The sequence below is a fragment of the Erpetoichthys calabaricus genome, chromosome 10, assembly GCF_900747795.2.
Source record: "Erpetoichthys calabaricus chromosome 10, fErpCal1.3, whole genome shotgun sequence".
Lineage (NCBI taxonomy): Eukaryota > Metazoa > Chordata > Cladistia > Polypteriformes > Polypteridae > Erpetoichthys > Erpetoichthys calabaricus.
In genome coordinates, this window is record NC_041403.2 from 106,851,879 (window position 1) to 106,876,744 (window position 24,866).

Genomic DNA, 24,866 nt, shown 5'->3' on the forward strand with positions numbered 1-24,866 from the left:
TATTGTTATTCCTATTGAAACAAGAACCTTGTGTAGCAGATATGCCCCTTGTCCACCTCTCGGACCCTCAGGTACCACTCCAAACACGAAGTAAAAGTATAACAACTATTTATTTTGTTACTACACAGTGCACCAAGCACTCTATTCACTACACTTCTCATATAATAATTCTCACAAATACACAATACTCTCCTCCTCGCCCAGACACTTCGCCCTCCTACCTCCCAGCTCAGCTCAGTGTCTGGGCTTTCCCACAATCCTTTTATACACCCTGACCCGAAGGTGTTCCTGTCCAACAGTCCACAGTTCCTTATTCCTTCCAGATCAGGGTAAACAGTCCTTTTCTTCACCCCGGGAGCACGTCGTTTCTTCCCGTCACGTGACCATGAAGTACTCTCGGGTTATAGGGCACATGCGAGCCTACGAGCCCCCCTACAGCGACGCCTGGTGGCCCCCAAGGTATCCAGCAGGGCTGCGTATAAAAACTGCATAGTCCATGAGGCCCTGCTGGAACTCGGGGGACGTTCACGCTGTTGGGAGAGCTCCTCACTTGTTTACCTATAACATGGAAATGTTTTGGTTATTAAATTCTTTATATATAAAAATGTTTTATTTTATATATTTAACCTGTAATGTTTTTGGTTTTCATTGGTATATCTATATTATTTATAGTAGTGAAGATAGTTGCTGGTCATATGACACATAATGTGTGTTACATGTTAAGTCATGACATTCACTTACTCGTACTTAAGATGGCAACAGGCACATCCAGGCATCTTGCTTTAGATCTCTTTTTAAAAAATAAAATAAAATCCTCTTTCAAATCTCTCTCCTTCTTGCAAGCGTTACAGAAAGCTAAAAGGCACTTCCAAGACGGCTTTTGTGTTAGGACCTTTCAGTCTGTTCTTTTGACTGTTTGCATCTAACTTTTTGTGTATTGTGTTTAACCACTTGGTGTTCATTCTTTCTTGGTATTCAGACTTTTGTCTGGCTCCATGTTGATTTAAATTTCAGACATGAATTTAGCACAACAAATATGTATAAAGTCTCAGATTTTTTATGCGGAATAATTTAGGTGCAGACCAGTGTTTTCAGTTTCATTTTAAAGGAGTTTATTTTTGTGTCTTATCACTGCACCATTTTATTTTTTATGGGTGCCTCCATTTTGTGATGAACAAATTATAGCTCTTATGTGTTTTTTTTTATGATTTAAGGATTGGGGTTCTTGATATATCTGCTTTTGACTTCAAACACATATTTAACTTAATGTTTTAGTGTCTTGATTTAATGATTTTCTGCTTTAAACCTTTGGCTCATTTCTTAATTACATCCTCTCCATCCATCCATCCATTTTCCAACCCACTGAATCCGAACACAGGGTCACAGGGGTCTGCTGGAGCCAATCCCAGCCAACACAGGGCGCAAGGCAGGAACCAATCCCGGGCAGGGCGCCATCCCACCTTAGAACACACACACACACGCACACACACACACACCAAGCACACACTTGGGACAATTTAAAATTGCCAATCCACCTAACCTGCATGTCTTTGGACTATGGGAGGAAACCGGAGCACCCTACATCATCTCCTTGTCCCTTATTCTTTAATCCTTCAACATTTCAATGACTTGGCAGAACAGGCCATTAGAAAAGATTTTTGCCTTATTCCCTTTCAGTGCTTAATATTTCTTATGGTACCCTGGCTGAAAGTGCCTGTAACAATTCCTCTTTTGGTAACATACAAACAAAATTCTATTCTCCATAATAATGAGTAGTGATGGGTCTAACTGCAGCCTGCAATACCTATGACGCAGGTCAGGTGATGCCCACAACATCAGTCATGAAACGCTCTTGCAGTCTGATAACCCTCTTACAACCCCAATAGGGTAACGGGGCATGCAATGGACGTTTCGTAACTGACGTTGAGGGCATTTCATGATGATGGGGCGTTATGAGACTGACTTCATAGGTACTGCGCTCTGCAATTATACGTTGTTGGTCCCTGCATGGTGAAGCTTCAGGACCTCTTATTAATGAGCCTATTCTCCCCTGAACTTCTAAACCGCAAGTAAAGGATCCTCTCTGCCTGACAAAGGCTTTATATATATGTCCTGCCCTCTAGTGGTACGCCACAATATAAATTACAGCCATATCTAATATTAAAGAAGGATTCACTTATTCCGCAACTGAAAAGGAAAAAAGTAGGGTATTAATTACATGTTGAAAACTGATTTGAAATTTTCAGCACTTAATTGTTTAATTCTGAGACCACGACATATACAGTTAGCTCACAGTGGTATACATTTTAAAAAATGTCTACCATTTGTCCAAGATGCCAAATGATAAATAACATCTTTAAAAAGGAACGTAGAATCAATTTTACTATGTTCAAGTGAGACGTACTTGGTCACGTTGCTAACCGTCAACGGGGTGACTACATGAAATTTAGCAAGATCCATCTGCTACAACTGGCATCTTTTAAGAGTTTTCCTCTAGGGAAATCAATATTGTGCACATGGACGTTTCTAAGATTCCTCAAAGCACACATTGTTTCATTCAATCAGACCTCTTCCATTTCATGAAGACATGCATTTTGGCCTACGTTCCTCCTCCGAATGCAATATACCGTTATGTTTAATATTGCTGTTGCTACTAAGTTATTAAATGTACGTTTATCAACAAACTGTGGCTGGCTCATTCCCATTAAATTACTGACACCAGTACTAAAAACGCTTTTCCACGCTTCTTAATTCGAAATCAGCATTAGATCAACGGTAAGGTTCCACACCCACACACATCCCAGAAAATAACTAAACGCAAAGCTCCTAGGGACTGCCAGCAGAAAAGGATATTCGCCTTTAATGGGACAACACCCCCTCCCTCCCAGCCATTCCCTCCTACATCAACGGCCGCTGCTTTGTACTCAGCGTCAACTTTCCAGGAGTGAGGAGCGCAGCACCAGCACCAACACCAGCGCTGTCGGGACCGCGAAGCTTAAGAGGCGCTCCGGCCGCACTACAGCATGACGAGGACGCCGCCGCTGCCACCGCCACCACCGCCGCGTCCGCACAAGTGAACAGCTGCGCTCAGCTCGGCTCCGATCCTGAGGGGTTTCACAAAGATCGCCTCTGCTACTTTTATCATGTTGGAAAGAAAAGCCTGATTGATTTTTCTCTCATTGTGATAAAAACAGATACTTTCAGATCCACATCCCTTTGGCGATTAAAATGGGTTGTTGCACCGGACGCTGCACGCTGATTTTTCTCTGCACTTTGCAACTGGTAAGATTTCTCCTGCCTGTCGCTGAGTACTGTTCATTTTATTACTGAGACTTTTGCGAAGCGTGTGCCACAGTGTTTTGTGTTATGCTCTTGTGTGTCCCTGTACAGACAAAAGAAAGTTTTTGTTCTTGTTTCCTTTTTGTGAGTGCATGAACTAATTGTGCTTTGTATAGGAAAACCACGCTACGCATGTGTCAAATTTCCATATGTGGATTCTTTTAACAAAGCACATTAAAGGCTACGGGATACATTCAGTATGCTACTTTACCTTAAGGAGCTTTAAAGAAAAATGTAAACCTCAAGGCAAATTGTCCTTATTTGTAGTTTAATGTTTCTAACAGTAGCTGAATTGTTACATCATTTTGCAATTATTCTCCATAGTACGTCCGTAGGAGCATGACTTGGATTTAGTTTGACAGAACACACCAAGACGGTTTTGAGTCTGATTTATTGTGGGACATTTATTCTTATTAGCATGACTAGCGGATCATACTACGTACGTACACAGATTTACAGTGACCTGCCTTTGGCAAATCTCTGCCGTTGGGTTTATAGCAAGCAAACTTCAAGGTTTCCTTAAGAGCTACAGATTGTTACCAAACGATTTTTCCGTAACACTTTTTATAGTAAAGGACCTCGCGACTCAGCATTGGACAAACCCTGCTAAGAAAACGCCATGTGTGTACAGTTGTGCTCAAGATTGCCTGCTGATTAGTTAGAGCAAGCTGTCCCATTATTTTAGGAAGATCACCTAGTGCATTTGTGTTTCACTTTCCTGCTGTAGAGATGTGTATACTTGCATTTAAGGCAAAGTCAAGTATAAATTTGATATATTGCCTTTCATTGAGTAGGACATTATAGGGGCACCCAACAATATAATTCAAAGTACCAAGACGTTGTGCATTGCAAGACAACTTAAGTATATGAATCAGAGAGAAACAAAAACTGGAAAGACCCTAGGGGCTAATCACTTGTCAACTAACTTGACAGCCTGAAATTTACACACATTTATACTATACATACATGTATATACAGTATGTGTGTGTATGTATGTATGTGTATGCATATATATGAATGTATATATACTGTATACTTACATATAGATGTGTTTTATTATATATGCAGTGTATGTAAGTGCTTGTGTATATAATATGTTACAGATATAGCCCATTCAAATTTAAGACAAAAAGCTAAATAATAATCTATAATCTAAAATCCAGAATTTGCTTTTTATTTTTACTGTGAAACAGCCAGTTAATGTCAGGAATACCTATTCATTCTGTGTCATATAGACCTACTTGGTAATGTTAATACAAAATTGTTTAAATGTATATACATCATATATATATATATATATATTATATATGTGTGTGTGTATGTATGTATCTATAATGTATGTGTATATATATAATATGCTGTACATACATATACTGCATATGCACTATATACTTACAGATAGATAGCCCTGAATTTATTATATAAACTCAGTGTATAAGCAGCATACATGCTCATTCATGGTCTAGGAAAGGCATAAGAATGTATTTAATATGAAAGAGATGTCACTCTCTGTTAGAAACAAAGCAAACCACTTATTGATTAAATCCAACAGTCTGACTTGTTTCTATTACCACTTTAGTGTGGAATAAACATTTGATAACAAGATGAGTGTATATTTCAGATCTTGTGTGGATTGGGGCTGATGGCTTTTAAATTTCCCTCTTGGAAATGCACACGGAGTGCAGTAAGGCTCACCAAACAGCAAATCATCCAACTGCAGTATTTACAATCATTTGCTTCTTTCTGTGTGAAAGAAAGGCATTTTTTTTGGCGCTCAAATGTTATTCACATTTGTCAATAGTTAATGAATGCAAGAATGCTATTCAAGGCCTGACCTGCTTCTTCAAAGGGTAATGCCACAGGAGTGACACTTGAAAGGTTGGGTCAGTCCGAGCTTCAAACTTATTTCTCAGCAGTTGGAGAAAAGCTTATGGATATTGTTGATCATTAAAAAAAAAAAAGAAGTCAACTGGAAAGTTTAATTCTACTTGTTATTTACTAAATAACTGTATGTTTTCAGAACTATTTTCTAAAATATTTTCAAAGTAATTTTTTAGTGTTCAGTTTTTGATCACATACATTTGACATGCTGTGTGTGTGTGTGTGTGTTGTTTAATAAGTATACGTCCAGACAGTCTTTTTTTTTTAATCTCACACCTTACAAAGAGCTTTACAAACCAATACACTAATAAAACGTTTTTCTGTAAATATTTTGTGTTTATCAGAGTTGAGGTTACATGGAAGTTGTGATATTGAACAGTAAAAGCTTCAAACACTATCATTTTGAACAGTTCATACTAATTTAGCATGGGAATTTTCACTTAAATATTTTCAATGACCTTTCTCACATATATTATCAGTACTTTGATTCAGTGGTGTTTGTGAACTCCGCTGTAACCCTTGGTTACCAAAATGACCCTTTTGTGATTATCGGCTGAAATTTAGTCTTAGGTTCAGTCAGCCTATCAGTAACTGTGAATGCACCGATACAAAGGATTTCATGTGAATGAACACATTTGTACAGAAAGTGAAAGTGGCTGGGGGAGGGGCAGATGTGTAGGGTTTACTGCAAGAAATAAAACGGTCAGTTGTGCCTGAGACGTCAGTCTGTTTGCCTCTCTATTTATATATCTATTATAAAGTGTGTTCATATCTATTATAAAGTGCCTTTCGTATCAATTTGTCTATATCATATAGTGCCATTTCTATCTATCTATCTATCTATCTATCTATCTATCTATCTATCTATCTATCTATCTATCTATCTATCTATCTATCTATCTATCTATCTATCTATCTATGGGTCTTATTTTAAGTAAAAGAAATGTGTAAGGTAATGATAAATAACCTTAAAAGATGAGAATCGGTTATTTTACATAGGCCAATTTCCTAATGTGATGTGAAAGAACGGAGCAGATAGGTGCTGCTTTTGTTTGGCTTTGAATTGGCGTAGGTAAACCTGAATCCACTCTCCTTGACAAACACGCAGTGGGCTCATGTGGCTGTGCCATGCTGCTATTGTTTTCATGTGCACCCCTCCCCCACTGACAAAGCGCCAGGCCCCAGAAATAGTCAAGTAATTAATAGCTTTCACTCTGCTGTTCCTTTTGTTCTGAAAATTACAAAAGTATGCGAAATCATAAAAAAAGAAGTGATTTGAATTTGGAGCCAAAGCTGTGTAAAATTTAAGTGAACAAATTAAAATTCGCTGTAACTCCTCTAGATTGTGTTTGGTAAAATTATCTAAAAATAGTTTATTCTGGGTTTCGAGTGATAGCTGTTGTATGTTTAGAAAATTTGTTAGTGTTAGGGCATCATTTAAATCTTTAGACTCGGGCTTTAAGTTTTTACTTCCATTCTTTTCCCAACTATGCTCTATGAATTCAGTTAGCCTGTTTAAATATATACTGCAGGGTGCAATGCTGAATTTGCAAAATCTGACTTCATAGATTTGTGCTGAAAGTTTCTAAAGAAAATATTTAATTAATATTAATAAAATAAATATATCAATAAAAATAAAAGCCCCCACACTTTGGAATCTATAGCCTAGGGAATCTATACATTTTGTGAAATATGCTTCTTTGAATGTGTGTTTTCCTCCTCATAACATTTATTTGACATATACTGTAAACCTCTAATGGTCATTGTGGGGTCACAGGGAGCCGGTGGTCATTCCATCATTGTAGGGAGAAGAGCAGTTTTAAACTGAGCAACTTGAAAACCTGCACGATACAAGGACATTGTTGTTTAAGACTGATTTCCCCAATCTGAAAGAGCTGAAGACATTATAGTTAAGGCTACTTTCACTCATAAAGCATGGGAATATTGAGAATGAAATTAAGCATCAAATAAGTGTGAAATTTGAAGTACTCATGGCCCTTGTTTGGGGCAGTCAACGTTTGATTCAGTGTGTACTGGCTGAAGGAGCAGTGGACTGAAAGAGATTGCATTTGTTTCATACACAATGAATGAGACGCCTTCATTGTCTTTTGTTTCGTGCAATCCACATTGCCGCACGGACTCCATGCAGTATCCAATGAGTTATTTGCTTCTTGTTCTTCTTTTTTGGCTCCTTCAGAAATGAATGTGAACCTGATTACTGATTGAGTGCTCTTTTCTGGTGAGATAAATGCACCACTCTATTAAATATGACCCCTTGCTATAAACGCGTCACCTCTCCCGATGATGCAGAGTTGTACATTTGTACAGTGTGAGGAGGGAGGCGAATGGTGCAAAAGATGGCTGCTGATTTGAAAATTTAAATTCTCATAAAACAAAAGTTCCCTTATTTTTAGGTTTCCCTAGGCATGGCTGCATGAATATAGATTTATAAAGCATGAGACAAAGACTGTGACAAAGAGTGAACTACAAGGATTTGCCATGCTGCTTCTGTTAGTGAGTGGTCTTTTATATGAGGGGCACAGTGGTTAGCTAAACTGCTTTACAGATCCAACATCCTGGGTACAAATCTCATGCCAATTTACTATCTTAGTGGAATTTGCATGTTCTCCCTGTGTTCTCTGTGCGTTTTTCTCCAGATTTTATCTCGTTTTCATTTCACACAGGTGAAATGGACATCCTAAATTTGCCTCTTGTTGTGAATGGACCCTGCGATGGACTGATGTCCTGTACAGGGTTGTTTCCAGCTTTGCACCTGATGATTCCCCCATCACCTAAAAAGGATTAAGTGGATTTGAGAATGTTATGTTATGCTGGCTGGTTCAAGATTGTGACTGGGAATTTATGATAACTGGTATGGGTCTTCTAAGCTACTTTTCAGATTGGATGATTTGATATGAGGACTGGGTATATCTTTATGGTGTTGCACCCTGTAAGTGTTGTAAGAGATGGATAAGTATCCCGACTGGGATGGAGAGCAATGTCTTACCTGCTCTGGGGGACCACAAAGGAAGGATGGCCAGGATGGGTCCAAAGTAATCCCAATTGACCATGCAACCCTATGGGTGTCCAAACTGCAACCATGCCAGAGGAGCACTGCCACTTATTGTACTGGGGGATCAACTGTCCCTGGCACACAGACTCTCCCAGTCAATCCATTAGTGTTTCTCCCAGACTGGGATTAGAACTGGGACCCTTCCGTCCACACTGTCCTTACATTATGTCCTTCTTTCCAGGTAAGACATTACTCTCTGATGCCCTTCCATCCATTACGGCATCTACAACCTATACAGTATATGCACTTTGCTTCATGTAAAAAATCTTCACTGTACAGTATGGGGTTTGGCTTCTTTCATACATTTTTCCTAGATCACAATTATGGTCACGGTGGGTCAAGACTATCCCAGCATCATCTGATGAAAAGCGGGAGATAGATTTAGATAGGGCACCAGTCCACTGCATGGCCCAGTCATGCACACACCAACATAGGAGCCAGTTCGGAATTGCTAATCAACCAAACTAGCAAAAATATAAGGATGTTGAAGAAGATCTGGAGTACCTGAAGTAAAATCTAAAATATAGAGAGAATGTGCAAACTCCAAACAGACAACAAGTAGTTGCTGGATTTGAGCTGAGAATGCTGGATCCATGAAGTAGTCCTGCTAACCTCTGTGCCATCTAAATATGCTACAGTGCTGACCAAGCTTAGATGTGAACTGTGCTTACAGGAGTTGTAATGCCTAAGGCCTCAACCCTGACCCTGGCACTACAGTGCTACTTGACAAACATGAGGGCTGCACATCAATAAATCTAGCTAAATGCCCCAATACCATCCATCCATCCATCCATTTTCTAACCTGCTGAATCCGAGCTCCAATACCACCTATCATAAAAAAGCTACACTATCTAAAAATGGAGTCTAGTAAATGGTGGCATGGTGGGACACTAGTCAGTACTGATGTCTGAAAGTTCCAGACCTTGATCACAGTGTGTATGAATTTCTCCTTGACTGTGTGATTTTGTTTCTCTCTTGCCACATCAGCTTCAGCCCACATCACTTCAGGGTTTCTGTTAAGTTAATTGCCATGTCTGAATTGCCCTTGGGTGAGGGAGTGTGCTCTGTGAATCTGTGATAAACTGACACGTCAATAAGTGTTGGTTTATGTCTTTTGCCCAACACTGCTGTGGCAGGATGTAGCTTTGTGACTGCAATGTAGAATAACCCAGTCTGGAAAAAAGAATGGATGAGCACAACATAACACAGTACAACACATAATCCTTCAGCAGGCTCAGTTCAGTTCAGGGTCATGAAGGGCCAAAGCCTATCTCAGCAACATCAGAGCCCACTCATAAACAACAGCATGTAGCCAATTTAGAGTTACCTTTTAACCTAACACGCACACATTTGGAATACTAGGAGAGAACAAAAAACGAAAAATGTGCAAATACCACTAAAACAGTGACCACTGATGGAATCAGAATATAGTTAAAGAAACCATACAGAAATGTAATGGCTTGCCTACAGTGTTGTATAGTAATGAAGTAGAATATTTCTTATTGTAATATTATGTTTTGAGAATATTTCTATTTTAGTTGAGTATAAAACTTTGTCAACTTTTAATTTTACATAGTTTCCTAGACACATTGGTTACTACAGTATTAAACCAGAAAATGAATGGGCTGCGCAGCTATGCACGATGCTTTGTTCGGTCATTTATCTAAAAAACAAGCTAGTCCTGTTTAAGGAACAACTGATTTAGGAAAATTCACGTATAGGAAGACTCAAAGGTGCACCGCTGGTGCTAACACCTGGCCATCAATGCAGTCATTCAAAGTACACTCCAACACAGCCTGGGAGAATCTGGATATTTAAGGGCATGGCTGAATATTGATGACACATAATCTCCAGTCTTAGATATTTTCATGGCTCTTGCTGTGGTGTTCAGATCCTGTCTTCACGGCATCCTGCAAGATAGGGCTAGGCTGATCTACAGGCAGGAGGGAGGTGCACTAGTGTGTTCACATTCCGTGGTTCACCTACCTTGTCACATGTGTTTGTCATGTCTTCCTGAACTATCCGGGTCATTACAGGTCCAAAACACATCGTGAAACAGACACAGAAACTTAAACAGAAAAATCAACGTGAACTAGAAGTGACAAAGTTTAGATAAACATCTTTATTAAATATTATTCAGTGAGGGACATTTAGTTATTTAAGGAATACTCCACCCAAAAGTTATATTTCTTTTATTTGTTAATTACACCTTGCAGTTTGTAGTGATTGATGGGAAAATTTTTAAACTTATGTTTTCATGCAGAATGAACTAAGTTTATTATAGAATGGGAGCCAATAGTGACCAGCACTGGACAATAATAAACAATATAAACACTCCCATGAAAACTGTCACATTACTCTTGTTTCATAACTCACATATCAAGTTATTCATTCATATGCTCACAGCCTGCAAAATGCATGCATTGTTTACTAAAATATTGTTACATAGATAACTCTGAATAATTTGGATGTGTCCATAGGCTTTGCGCCCTTGGAACCAAGTTACTCGAACTATTCTTTAACATTTACTGCTGAAATGCTGATCTTTCTGATCATAATATAGGTCATTACGATAGAAATTGACAGGAAGAATTCATAATTAATTGCAGAATTTCGGTATTTGAGGGTTCCTCTAGAGTGCCTCTTTCTCTTGCACTATTTGGCTCAAAAACTAATCCGCACATTGTCACCTCATATCAGGCTTATGTTTTGAGTTTGGCATTTTTCCGTCCAGCCTTTTTAACTGTAGACCATCCTCAAGAAACTGTGACACACACAGACAGACATCATCGAGATATCAATGTTTTCAGTATCAGGGGACCCAAAAACGTCGAGATCCGTCAAAAACCGGAGATCGAAATTTTTGTCTAATCTAAAGGTTTCGCTTCTCTTCCATAGATGATGGGTTATGGTGGGGGAGGGCACAAAGCAAAAATGAAGGTAGTCCACAAACAAGAAATCTCTTCACATGGGGTTGCACTTTTGAATTAATTACCTACCTGGCTCTCCACCTAATTCATTGGTCAAAATAGTCCAGGCTTGAGGTCAGGAAATATTTAAAAATGTTTTTGATTTAAATTAATTGTAATTATCCATCCATCCATCCATCCATTGTCTCCCGCTTATCCGAGGTCGGGTCGCGGGGGCAGCAGCTTGAGCAGAGATGCCCAGACTTCCCTCTCCCCGGCCACTTCTTCTAGCTCTTCCGGGAGAATCCCAAGGCGTTCCCAGGCCAGTCGAGAGACATAGTCCCTCCAGCGTGTCCTGGGTCTTCCCCGGGGCCTCCTCCCGGTTGGACGTGCCTGGAACACCTCACCAGGGAGGCGTCCAGGAGGCATCCTGATCAGATGCCCGAGCCACCTCATCTGACTCCTCTCGATGCGGAGGAGCAGCGGCTCTACTCTGAGCCCCTCCCGGATGACTGAGCTTCTCACCCTATCTTTAAGGGAAAGCCCAGACACCCTGCGGAGGAAACTCATTTCAGCCGCTTGTATTCGCGATCTCGTTCTTTCGGTCACTACCCATAGCTCATGACCATAGGTGAGGGTAGGAACATAGATCGACTGGTAAATTGAGAGCTTCGCCTTGCGGCTCAGCTCCTTTTTCACCACGACAGACCGATGCAACGCCCGCATTACTGCGGTGCCGCACCGATCCGCCTGTCGATCTCACGCTTCATTCTTCCCTCACTCGTGAACAAGACCCCGAGATACTTGAACTCCTCCGCTTGGGGCAGGATCTCGCTACCAACCCTGAGAGGGCACTCCACCCTTTTCCGGTTGAGGACCATGGTCTCGGATTTGGAGGTGCTGATTCTCATCCCAGCCGCTTCACACTCGGCTGCGAACCGATCCAGAGAGAGCTGAAGATCACGGCCTGATGAAGCAAACAGGACAACATCATCTGCAAAAAGCAGTGACCCAATCCTGAGCCCACCAAACCGGACCCCCTCAACACCCTGGCTGCGCCTAGAAATTCTGTCCATAAAAGTTATGAACAGAATCGGTGACAAAGGGCAGCCCTGGCGGAGTCCAACTCTCACTGGAAATGGGTTCGACTTACTGCCGGCAATGCGGACCAAGCTCTGGCACTGATCGTACAGGGACTGAACAGCCCTTATCAGGGGGGCCGGTACCCCATACTCTCGGAGTACCCCCCACAGGATTCCCTGAGGGACACGGTCGAATGCCTTTTCTAAGTCCACAAAACACATGTAGACTGGTTGGGCAAATTCCCATGCACCCTCCAGGACCCTGCTAAGGGTATAGAGCTGGTCCACTGTTCCGCGACCAGGACGAAAACCACACTGTTCCTCCTGAATCCGAGGCTCGACTATCCGACGGACCCTCCTCTCCAGGACCCCTGAATAGACTTTTCCAGGGAGGCTGAGGAGTGTGATCCCTCTGTAGTTGGAACACACCCTCCGATCCCCCTTCTTAAAGAGGGGGACCACCACCCCGGTCTGCCAATCCAGAGGCACTGTCCCTGATGTCCATGCAATGTTGCAGAGGCGTGTCAGCCAAGACAGTCCTACAACATCCAGAGCCTTGAGGAACTCCGGGCGTATCTCATCCACCCCCGGGGCCCTGCCACCAAGGAGTTTTTTGACCACCTCGGTGACCTCAGTCCCAGAGATGGGGGAGCCCACCTCTGAGTCCCCAGGCTCTGCTTCCTCATTGGAAGGCATGTTAATGGGATTGAGGAGGTCTTCAAAGTATTCCCCCCACCGACCCACAACGTCCCGAGTCGAGGTCAGCAGCGCACCATCCTCACCATATACAGTGTTGACACTGCACTGCTTCCCCTTCCTGAGACGCCGGATGGTGGACCAGAATCTCCTCGAAGCCGTCCGAAAGTCATTCTCCATGGCTTCCCCAAACTCCTCCCACGCCCGAGTTTTTGCCTCAGCAACCACCAAAGCCGCATTCCGCTTGGCCTGCCGGTACCTATCAGCTGCCTCCGGGGTCCCACAGGACAAAAGGGTCCCGTAGGACTCCTTCTTCAGCTTGACGGCATCCTTCACCGCCGGTGTCCACCAGCGGGTTCGGGGATTGCCGCCACGACAGGCACCGACCACCTTACGGCCACAGCTCCGGTCAGCTGCCTCAACAATAGAGGCACGGAACATGGCCCATTCGGACTCAATGTCCCCCACCTCCCTCGGGATGTGGTCGAAGTTCTGCCGGAGGTGGGAGTTGAAGCTACTTCTGACAGGGGGCTCTGCCAGACGTTCCCAGCAGACCCTCACAACACGTTTGGGCCTACCACGCCTGACCGGCATCCTCCCCCACTATCGAAGCCAACTCACCACCAGGTGGTGATCAGTTGACAGCTCCGCCCCTCTCTTCACCCGAGTGTCCAAGACATGTGGCCGCAAGTCCGACGACACGACCACAAAGTCGATCATCGAACTGAGGCCTAGGGTGTCCTGGTGCCAAGTGCACATATGAACACCCCTATGCTTGAACATGGTGTTCGTTATGGACAATCCGTGACGAGCACAGAAGTCCAATAACAAAACACCGCTCGGGTTCAGATCAGGGGGGCCATTCCTCCCAATCACGCCCTTCCAGGTCTCACTGTCATTGCCCACGTGAGCATTGAAGTCTCCCAGCAGAACGAGGGAGTCCCCAGAAGGTATGCCCTCTAGCACCCCCTCCAGGGACTCCAAAAAGGGTGGGTACTCCGAACTGCTGTTCGGTGCATACGCACAAACAACAGTTAGGACCCGTCCCCCCACCCGAAGGCGAATGGAGGCTACCCTCTCGTCCACCGGGGTAAACCCCAATGTACAGGCTCCAAGTTGGGGGGCAATAAGTATACCCACACCTGCTCGGCGCCTCTCACCGGGGGCAACTCCAGAGTGGTAGAGAGTCCAGCCCCTCTCAAGGAGATTGGTTCCAGAGTCCAAGCTGTGCATCGAGGTGAGCCCGACTATATCTAGCCGGAACCTCTCAACTTCGCGCACTAGCTCAGGCTCCTTCCCCTTCAGAGAGGTGACATTCCACGTCCCAAGAGCCAGTTTCTGTAGCCGAGGATCGGACCGCCAAGGTCCCCGCCTTCGGCCACCACCCAACTCACACTGCACCCGACCTCCTTGGCCCCTCCCATAGGTGGTGAGCCCATGGGAAGGGGGACCCACGTTGCCTCTTCGGGCTGTGCCCGGCCGAGCCCCATGGGTGCAGGCCCGGCCACCAGGCGCTCGCCATCGAGCCCCACCTCCAGGCCTGGCTCCAGAGTGGGGCCCCGGTGACCCACGTCCGGGCAAGGGAAAACGCCGTCCAAAATGGTTTTTCTTCATAGGAGGTTTGTTTAACCGCTCTTTGTCTCATCCCTCACCTAGGACCAGTTTGCCTTGGGTGGCCCTACCAGGGGCATAAAGCCCCGGACAACAGAGCTCCTAGGATCATTGGGACACGCAAACCCCTCCACCACGATAAGGTGACGGTTAAAGGAGGGGTAATTGTAATTAGGTCATGAAAAAACTTTACAAAGGAGTTGTCAGGAGTAGGTGGCAAATACCTTCTACTTGAGTAGTTTTCTCACTGCCAAGTTTTACTTTTTATTCAAGTTTGGCTGTGGGCAACTTATACAATACTTTTTGCTTGAAATCAGTCATTAGGGCCACAGAGCTAGTTGGAATGTGCAGTCTTATGAGTTCTGCTGTGGCTCCACACTTTGCACCGAGGCACTGCTTATCTTTTGTGAAGCCATTATGATGTAGCGAGTGAATGACTTGAAACTCCAACATAAAGAATAGGCACTTTAATACAGACTTTACATTGAATTGAGCATTAAAAATGCTCTTTTGTAAAAATCTCTAAAAAACTTGTACACTTTTATTTTTATTTAATTTTAAGGACTTTCTGGACAATTGAGATATATCGGTTGAACATACGTTTGGTGGCATTTTAGTTTTGCATATATCAATCACTGACAATTTGCTTCCATAAATGGCTCTGGGCCTGTGCAATCCTGAACCCTGGATTACTCTACTGGAAGGAAATGCTACTGGCTGCCTATATTCATAGGCTGGCAGGGTGGTGCAGTAGTTAGTGTTGCTGCCTGTTAGATACAGCATCCAAATTTCATGCTGTGCCATAGTTTGGGTGGAGTATTCATACCGTCTCAATGTTAAGGTATTTTCCTTCATTTAATCAGGTTTTCATTCCACATCCCAGTAGGCATGTTATTAAGTTAATTGGTAATTCCAAATAGGCTCCTTGTGAGTGGCGTCTACAGTAGATACACGGCTGATCCAAGGTTGGTTCCGGCCCTGTATCTTACATTGCTGGGTTAGGCTGTGACCCCTGTGATCCAGAAGTACATCAAGCAATTTTGCTGTTTTATGCTCATATCTTGTTAGTTCTCATTTTGTTGTCCCTGCTGATCAGACTATTGCTCTGCTCTAATAAGGTTGGTGAGCTGTACAGCCTCACCTTACTCTCTTGCCCCGCTTCATTTTTCTTCTATCAAGTTCTTGTCTGTCTTTGCTATTTACTCTATGCTATACACTTAATGTTTTCTTTGAGAAGTGAGCCTGTAAACCATTTCATGAAAGTAATTTGCTTTGCTCGATCTTTTTAAGTATGTGTATTTAGGTTTGTTTTATTCATTGCTCTTGTAATAGTTACTTATTCATAAGTTATTAAATTCAACAGAAAGTATGAATCTGTTGGTGTGTGATTTCTGTATGCTACAATTTTGAAATTGATAATTTCTCAACCAGCCTGCTTTAAATGGGTTTAAAACTCATCAGTCATAGGTTTTTCATAAACCAGTAACATAAGAATGTATGCCATAACTTATGAAATTGGATTGCAAGTGGGTTAATGAGCAGGAAACAAGGAGCACAGGTAAGAGGGGACAGCCCAACACAGAGTGAACGCATCAGCGGTGACCCGCAGGGATCTCTACTACAACCATTATTACTTCTAATTTACATTAAAAATATTGATTCAGATATCATGCCCAAAGTTGTGAAATTCGCAGTTTACATTAAAGCAGAGGAGATTAGTAACCCTGAAGGAAACCATTAAAGCAGCATCGATGCATTTTCTCATTCTCTATATACGTAATATCAAGGTGTCAGTCTGATGGGTTCAAATAAAAAATCCTTTCTCATGCTTTGGACTTGTGATTGCTCAAGTGTGACTTTTTAGGCAGCAAAGGGATGGAAAAGTGACTTAGTGACAACCTTGAGGGACAAACTGTATTTTTTTTCTTATTTAGGTATGAGTTGTAGGCATAAATCATTTATGCCAAATATCCTCTGGTATAGCTGCACACATACAGAAGACATACAGTTCTCTTGTTTTCACAATGACACTTGTTGTGCTTGTGTCTTCTTGTTTGTTTTCATAGGGTACTCCAGTTTTCTTCACATATCTCAAAGACATATAAGTTAGGCTACTTAATTACGTTAAAATTGTCTCAGTATGAGTGTGAGTGTGTGCAGAAGTGTGCCCTGCAAGAGACTGTTGATCCCTTCTGGATATTGTGCAATATGCTGCCATGATAATCACCATTTCGCGTGACCCTGAATTGAATTAATAAGCTGCCCACTGCACTGTCAAACATCAATAACAGATGCAGATGTTGTCACCTAACTATTGATTTTTAAGTTTGGTAGGTTATACGAAGTGTGCATCTCCCTGGTTTTACATAAGACACACATTAAGGCTGGAATTACACCTTGGTAGCTATGACTTATTGGTAGAAAATAACTTGTTTGTATATAAAAATGACCCACTACCCAAAAACAAAGGGTGTGGACTGTGGTGCAGTGAATTAAGACAATTACAGTCATGGCCGAAATTATCGGCACCCCTGGAATTTTCCTTGAAAATGCACCATTTCTCCCAGAAAATTGTTGCAATTACAAATGTTTTGGTATACACATGTTTATTTCCTTTATGTGCATTGGAACAACACAAAAAAACAGAGAAAAAAAGCCAAATCTGACATCATTTCACACAAAACTCAAAAACCGGCTGGACAAAATTATTGGCACCCTCTACTTAATATTTGGTTGCACGCCCTTTGGAAAAAATAACTGAAATCAAGCGCTTCCTATAACCATCAACAAGCTTGTTACACCTCTCAACTGGAATTTCCGACCACTCTTCTTTTGCAAACTACTCAAGGTTTCTCAGATTTGAAGGACACCTTCTCCCAACAGCAATTTTGAGATCTCTCCATAAGTGTTCAATCAGATTTAGATCTGGACTCATTGCTGGCCACTTCAGAACACTCCAGCGCTTTGTCTTCAACCATTTCTGAGTGCTTTTAGAGGTATGTTTGGGGTCATTGTCCTGCTGGAACACCCATGACCTCTGATGCAGACACAGCTTTCTGACATTGCGCCCCAATATCTTTTGGTAGTCTTCAGATTTCATGATGCCTTGCACACAGTCAAGGCATCCAGTGCCAGAGGCAGCAAAACATCTTAGAACCTCCACCATGTTTGACTGTAGGTACTGTGTTCTTTTCTTCGTAGGCCTCATTAAGTTTTCTGTAAACAGTAGAATGATGAGCTTTACCAAAAAGCTCTACCTTGGTCTCATGTGTCCACAAGACGTTCGCCCAGAAGGATTTTGGCAAACTCCAGTCTGGCTTTTTTATGTTTCTGTGTCAGCAGTGGGGTCCTCCTGGCACTCCTGCCATAGTGTTTCATTTCGTTCAGATGTTGACGGATAGTTCGAGCTGACACTGTTGCACCCTGAGTCTGCAGAACAGCTTGAATATGTTTTGAAGTTGATTGGGGTTGTTTATCCACCATTCAGACTATCCTTCGTTGGAGTCTTTTATCAGTTTTTCTCTTCCATCCAGGGAGATTAGCTACAGTGCCATGTGTTGTAAACTTCTTGATTATGTTGCGCACAGTGGACTAAGGAACATGAAGATCTCTGGAGATGGACTTGTAGCCCTGAGATTGTTGATATTTTTTCACAATTTTTGTTCTCAAGTCCTCAGACGATTCTCTGCTCTCCTTTCTGTTCTCCATGCTTATTGTGGCACACTCAGACACACAACAGAAAGGTTGAGTCAACTTTTCTCCATTTTAACTGGCTTCAGGTGTGATTGCTATATTGCCAGCACCTGTTTCTTGCCACAGATGAGTTCAAACGAGCATCATATGCTTGAAATAAAACGATTTACCCACAATTTTGAAAGGGTGCCAATAATTTTGTCCGGCCCATTTTTGGAGTTCTGTGTGACATGATGTCAGATTTGGCTTTTTTCTCTGTTTTTTTGTGTTGTTCCAATGCACATAAAGGAAATAAACATGTATATACAAAAACATTTGTAATTGCAACAATTTTCTGGGAGAAATGGTGCATTTCTGGGAAAATTCCAGGGGTGCCGATAATTTCGGCCATGACTGTATATATTTCTAAGAACTGGGGCTGTTATCCTTCAAGCTGACAAGAAGAATTTTAAATATTAAGCTACACTGTGAAAGCTATTGAGCGCATATCAAGAGGATTAAGCTTTAACTAGTGAGATTTGGAATATTGTGTGTAGTTCAGTTCCCATACTACAATAAAGACATAGTGAAACTAGCCTTTTTGGATAAAAGCAAGCAAGTGTACTTCTTAAGGTCTTATCCATCTTGTAGAGGTTATGGGAAATTAATTCTTTTTAGTGCATATGCTCAGATAGTTACATGAATATTTAACAAAGGTCTGCCAGGTTTTCCAAAATATTGGTAACGTTGGTTGAGCAGGATGCTTTTGCTTCAGCAGTGTCTCACTTATTGGAGGACACAAAATGGAAATAAGGAGGAAGCCAATTCATAAATGAAACCGGGAAGTATTTTTGTCATTAAGATATGGAACAAGCTATTGAGTTATGCATTTAAAAAATAGAAAGTGATACCTTAGACTAATAAAACCATGTGATGAAGTGAAATATGCCTCCTGGCTTCTATAATTTCTAATGTGTTTAAAAATACTGAAGTGAACAAGCCATTTTTGGCCAACATAGATAATCGATTACTGTTTCTTGAACTTTTCCAAAAGAATATTCAATTTTGATTTAAATTTTCCCAAGGTGGTACTTTTAATCACATTACTAGGTAATAGGCACCATGTGTGGATTAAACAGAATGTAAGAATAAATAGCTCTTTATTATTTATAAATAGCTTAAAATATTAATAATATGTATTTAGCTTTTTATGTCTTATTATAATTTAATATAATTTAATAGATAACATTCAAAATTCCAATAGGTCAGAACTTGCAATCTTGGCAGCTGGATCATTTTAATGTAGAAACAAAGGCAACAGTACAGTCATAAAATAATTTATATGTCCAACATCATCAGTACTACCTCCAAATCATGTTGTGACAGAAGTGCTTCAGTGTCAAAATTTTAATCTGCTATTATTTTTATTGTAGGCTGCATCCCAGTGGAAATTAGCATGTATGCTTTTTTTGGCTCCTTTAAGGCTATGTCATATTAGGCGAGTTTTCCAGCCATTTTCATTTTTCAGTTTGCAGCATGCTTCCATCTCACCCATCGTCTAATGTGACATACCTAATGACTGAGACCAACAGGTCTGTGACTGTACTAGGATGAAAACAAACAGGTTTGATTGTCTGTTTGGTTGAAGAGGCGAATTCTTTGCATGTGAGAGTTGAGAACCAATGGGTATTGAGCTGGAAGTACAATATATAGATATGATATGTAGCAACAAGGAATAAGGATTGGATCAATCTTTTTTTTTTTTTTTTTACAGGCGTCAGATACCTTAAAGCAAATACATAAGCTTGGAAAATGATTGCACTTTACAGTTTTTCAACTGGCCTTTATATTTGTGAGGGATTACTTTCCAGTCAAGTAATTTACAGCTCTTGTAATATGTCTGTTCACATTTAAATCATTTAAGGGTAATGAAAACTTCTTTATTGAAGAAGAAGTGGATAGGCATATGGCATTCTCTACATTCTTCATGTACATTTTAATATTTCTAGTAAGGTACAGTGTGAGGTCATTTTTAAGACAGGTAAAGGTCCTTACAGCATACCATTTACATAGGTATGGACCTTTGAGGGATTCTTATCCAATTGTTTCTCTATAATGATGCTCATTACTATTTGGAGTGAAGCACAATTTCATTTTATTTTATCTTACAGTGTGGGTGTAGAGTGCAGTCGCTGAAGTTCTGATGTGGTACTTGTCAAGTTAATTTTTATTTGAATATGATTTGAAACATGGTCTTAATAAATTAATGCCTTTATGTCAAAACATGTAACACTACTGAGGTATTTTACAAGTAATTTTTTGGTTTGAGAGGGGTGTGTGACTTGTATGACAATGGTAGTCTGTATTTTTTTTGTTTGTTATACAGAAACTTCAGAAAGTGTTAAAAGTGACCAAAGTACAACCAAACATCAGAGCCTAAAACATGCCCAACTGTGTTAATCCTGTTAATCTTCAAGCAAGTGCCATTGTCTTTAGTAAATGCTCTTTACTAAAGAGCATTCCTGCTTGCTGACACTGTTGTTTTAGCAGCTCTGAAGGATTTATGGTGGCTTTCACCCCATGAGACAGAAGGTTCCATCACAAAGTATGTAAGAATTTATCCCTAAAACACTACATACGATTTTGAAGATTTGCTACAGATAGAAGATTAGTGAATGATGTAAATTTAAGTTTTTTAAAAAAAAAATTTTAAGAAACTTTTTTTCATCTGGAGTTTTTAAATAAAAACTAAAGTAAATAGAATGTCACCAGAAGCATAGGTTTGCAATTATAGTGATATGGGAGTAGTTCTGATTGAGGATGTTTTGCTTGAACAAGGTTAAAATTGTTACACAAATAAAATAATATTTCATGTTGTAAAAATGAAAGATTTCATATTACAGATATCATGCTTTCCTTCTTTGTTGACCTTATGATGAAGGCCCTAAATGGTCTTACTACACATCCCTGCATCTGCAGCTTGTTATCATTGTCTTTGTCTGTAGGGACGAAGGCCTTCCCAAGACCTATATTGTATCATGAACATTATGAGGCCGTCTAATAAGCTAAAATTGGTGCAAGAATGTAGGGTGAGATCCCAGTGCTCTTTCACTCTGTGACCCTCAGCATGGCATTTCACTTGATTGCCCTTTAGTTTATAAATGGAATTATATGGAGCGCTAGAACTAAGCACAGCATTTTTGGTAGACTGAAGGACCAGCAGGCAAATATGTACTAGTCCTTTTGTTCATCAGGTAAATGTCAAGATGAACAAAAATTGTTTGCTGTTGTTAGTGTTGCATATTATTGCAGAATTTGCAGTCCTTCAGTAAAATGTCAGTGAATTTGTTGAGTTACATCACCATCTTTAACGTTGTAGTCTCAAAGGCATGTGTGGCAAGCTGATCTGTTGCACCGTTAAATGTCTTGATTTAATTAGCATTTTTTATATCTGTAATTACATTTTATGAAAATCATCAGACCTCTCCCATTGACTTTTATGAAACTTTCGTTTAGTAATTACATTTTTTAAAACTACAACTACAGTTACAATTAAACATATTTCGTATGTGATGTCATTTATAATATCTTAAGTTTTTTATATTTAAAATACAAGTTTAAGTAGTCAAAATGTAATTTACCATACTTGTGAATCACATTAGTTAAAGTATTACATATATGATTTAAATTTTACTGGTAAGAATGTTAAATTCTTAAATAGTCACAATATAATTAGATACATTGAACTAAAATGACCCTGTCAATGATCAAAATCTTTTAGGGGTATATACAGTTTCATGATGTACATTCCAGATACTGTTAAAAGATACAAGAACAAAGGAAAAGAGTTCAGGCTCCATCTGGAGATCCCATTTAATGTCCTGTTTTGAAAATGAGAAAAAATGTACAAGTATTGATGACGGCAGTGTCATATTGGAGGCTTTCCCTTTTCCTGTTATGTTTTAGTCATGGAGCTCCATCTTTTTCTAAAGCTGTAATGAACTGCCACTTTCTGGGAGATGCAGGATGGTGCACAGAAAGGATATAACTTGTGGCAATGATACCGGAAGTGATGTCAGTTTTGTTCGTGGATAATACCATTTTCTTTATTGTTGATGAGGCCTTGGCCGTTCACGTGACATCATAAAATGTCATAATGTCAGATACTTTTTCCTGCATAAGATGCCAGGACCCAGCTCTTAATGTCCTATATTTGGCCTCAAAGACAATCACAAATACCTGTTGATTTCTCTGGTATTGTTAGAAAAAGGCCTTTTTTCAATGTTATTTTGACTTCAATCTTGATTTGTGTAATGGCTTGATTTTCTGGTTTCTTGAGCTGTTTTTTGATTACATTTCCACTTTTATCAATCCCATTTTTGTTGTATATGACCTCTTGATTCTTTAAGACATTCATACAATCCTAGCATAATATAACGTTATTTCAGCTTCTTGTTGCTTAATTACATATAACCTTCTATGCCTTGCTACAGTTCACACATGAAACTTGCAAAACTAAGTTACAGCGATGCTGTCACTGTGGAGGCTTTGTTAAAGACAAAGCATTCGTATAAGAGGGACCATTGAGAGCTTTCAAGAGAACCTGCAGACACAACAAAAAACTTTTTGCAAAAGCTGAGGTGCTAGCAGCACCTGTGTACTGTCAGCCTAAAAGTAATTTCTGTGCATCTGCAGAAGTCTCACTTCTGTTTTCTGTGCTTCTGTCCATATTAAAATTCCATAAAGGGCCTATAAAAATAACAGTGCAAGAGTTTTCACAGGATTTTTGTTTAAAGAAAATTTTTAGTCAACCATAAGACTTTTAGTAATGCCAAAATTAGTAGTCCAATAGGAAATCTTGTACCGTTAGATTAGTGGACTTCCTCCAGTTGCATGACTTCTTTTTCATTTATTGTATTGTCCTGTGATGTCATCAGTGGAATTGTTTTGTGTGTTAGTGTATATGGCGTTTAGTGTTGTTACGGTGCACTCATTTGTAGGATGCATGCATTGCAACTTGTTACAGTAAATGAAGAAAATCAACTTCTGAAGCAATTTCTTTTGATTGTTTGGTTTGATTTCTGGTTTTGTTCTCTTGCTTGGCTAAGACTTCACTATCTGCATATAACTTTCAGCTGCTGTCCTGTTTTAATATGTGTCTTTCTATTTCTATGACAGCCGCCTTTCTCAAGCATTCCAGTACCTTTAGTTCTTTTTGTTACCTTTCATTATTTTAAATTTTTTTGGCGTTGTTTTCTGATTACTGGTTTTTGCCTGGCATGTTGTACATCTTGTCTGTGTTTGACCTCATTCTGACCTTTGACCTTTTTTGCCTAATATGGGATTCTGCCTTGTACATCACATTTTTAAGCATGTGCCTGTTTCTTCTTGACTTCCTTCATGTGCCCTCCTACCTACAACTTGTCTGGAAGCTGTTCTTGATTTACAGACTTATGTAAAAAAAAAACACTTTTTAATGGACTTTACCATGTTTTGTTTTTGTAGTCAACTTGCCCTGATACTGTATGCAGGTTATTTGGTACTTGCCATCATTAGTGACATGTCACACAATATTCTTCATGCCCACTCTTGGTTGGTGAAAACTATGTATTGTGCTTGTATTGTTGTGATGTAATGGTTTTGAACCACACTAAAATTGTTATTAATATTTCACATCAAATATTGTTATTATGTCACTATTTTGGTTTTTCACGTGTGCCTCCAGCCTGTGTGGTTTCACTATCTTGGTTATTGTAGTTTGGATATAGCGGGTTGGATAATGGGTGGATAGATGGTTATTGCTAATGACGTCCTGTTGGTACCTTACGATGGCTAGAAGTTACATCATTGCGATAGTTCTGTCATTCATGATTTTTTGGCTTTTACCTCAACTAGCTTTCTTTTTCCTTACTTATTTTTTCATCCTTATCTCCAGGAGCCTCATGTATAAAACTTGCTTATGCTCAGAAATACGCATAAGCCATTGCTTATGCAAAAGTCAGGATTTATTGGAGCAAGAACTTGACATGGAAATTGGCTTAATGTTATGACCAGTCATAAGTCCTACATGGACTTTTTTGGCATTGGCGTTTTGGCAGCAGTACAATGAAGTGAACAGAAAATTTCATTTCGTTGCACATTTAAATGACACATCTTTCACATTCTGATGTTCTTGAACTAATTACTGTACTGTATATCACAGTTTTAACTGACATGTTCTTATAATACATCTGTCTTCAATGTTAGTAATAATGCCTAATGCATACACTTAATGTTAATTGCTTTTGTGTGTAGCCTATTTTTTCTATAGAAAGGGTGTGCAGCATGTTGTATGACATAACTGGCAATTGTAGCGTTAGCTCTTTTGAAGGTTATGCAAGGAGCAAGATTTCAGGAATTGCAATGAATTTTTGGCTAATGATGATAACTAGCTTATAGGTTGATGGAGACTTCCTAGAGCTGTGCTCTCAGAGCTGTGTGCTGAATTTGAGCCAACATTGCAGGGAACACCATGCAGAGTTTGCATGATCTCTGTTCTGTTATAGATTTTAACAAACGCAGAGTATTTGGCAGGAAGCACTTTGCTGTATGAACTGGCTAACC

General features: G+C 40.4%; 1 protein-coding gene across 2 annotated transcripts in view; it reads left to right on the plus strand.

Moving 5' to 3' along the window:
* The first annotated feature begins 2,794 nt into the window (after positions 1-2,794).
* The window catches only part of LOC114659301 (sodium/potassium-transporting ATPase subunit beta-1-interacting protein 4-like), a 240,637-nt gene continuing 218,565 nt past the window's right edge, over positions 2,795-24,866 (plus strand). The window contains exon 1 of one of the 2 annotated variants that reach the window (XM_028811717.2): positions 2,795-3,282. In XM_028811717.2, coding sequence (XP_028667550.1) covers positions 3,229-3,282 — 54 coding nt within the window. In that variant the 5' untranslated portion in view covers positions 2,795-3,228. The remainder of the gene's footprint in view (positions 3,283-24,866) is intronic. The other variant, XM_028811715.2, reaches the window with a different exon arrangement.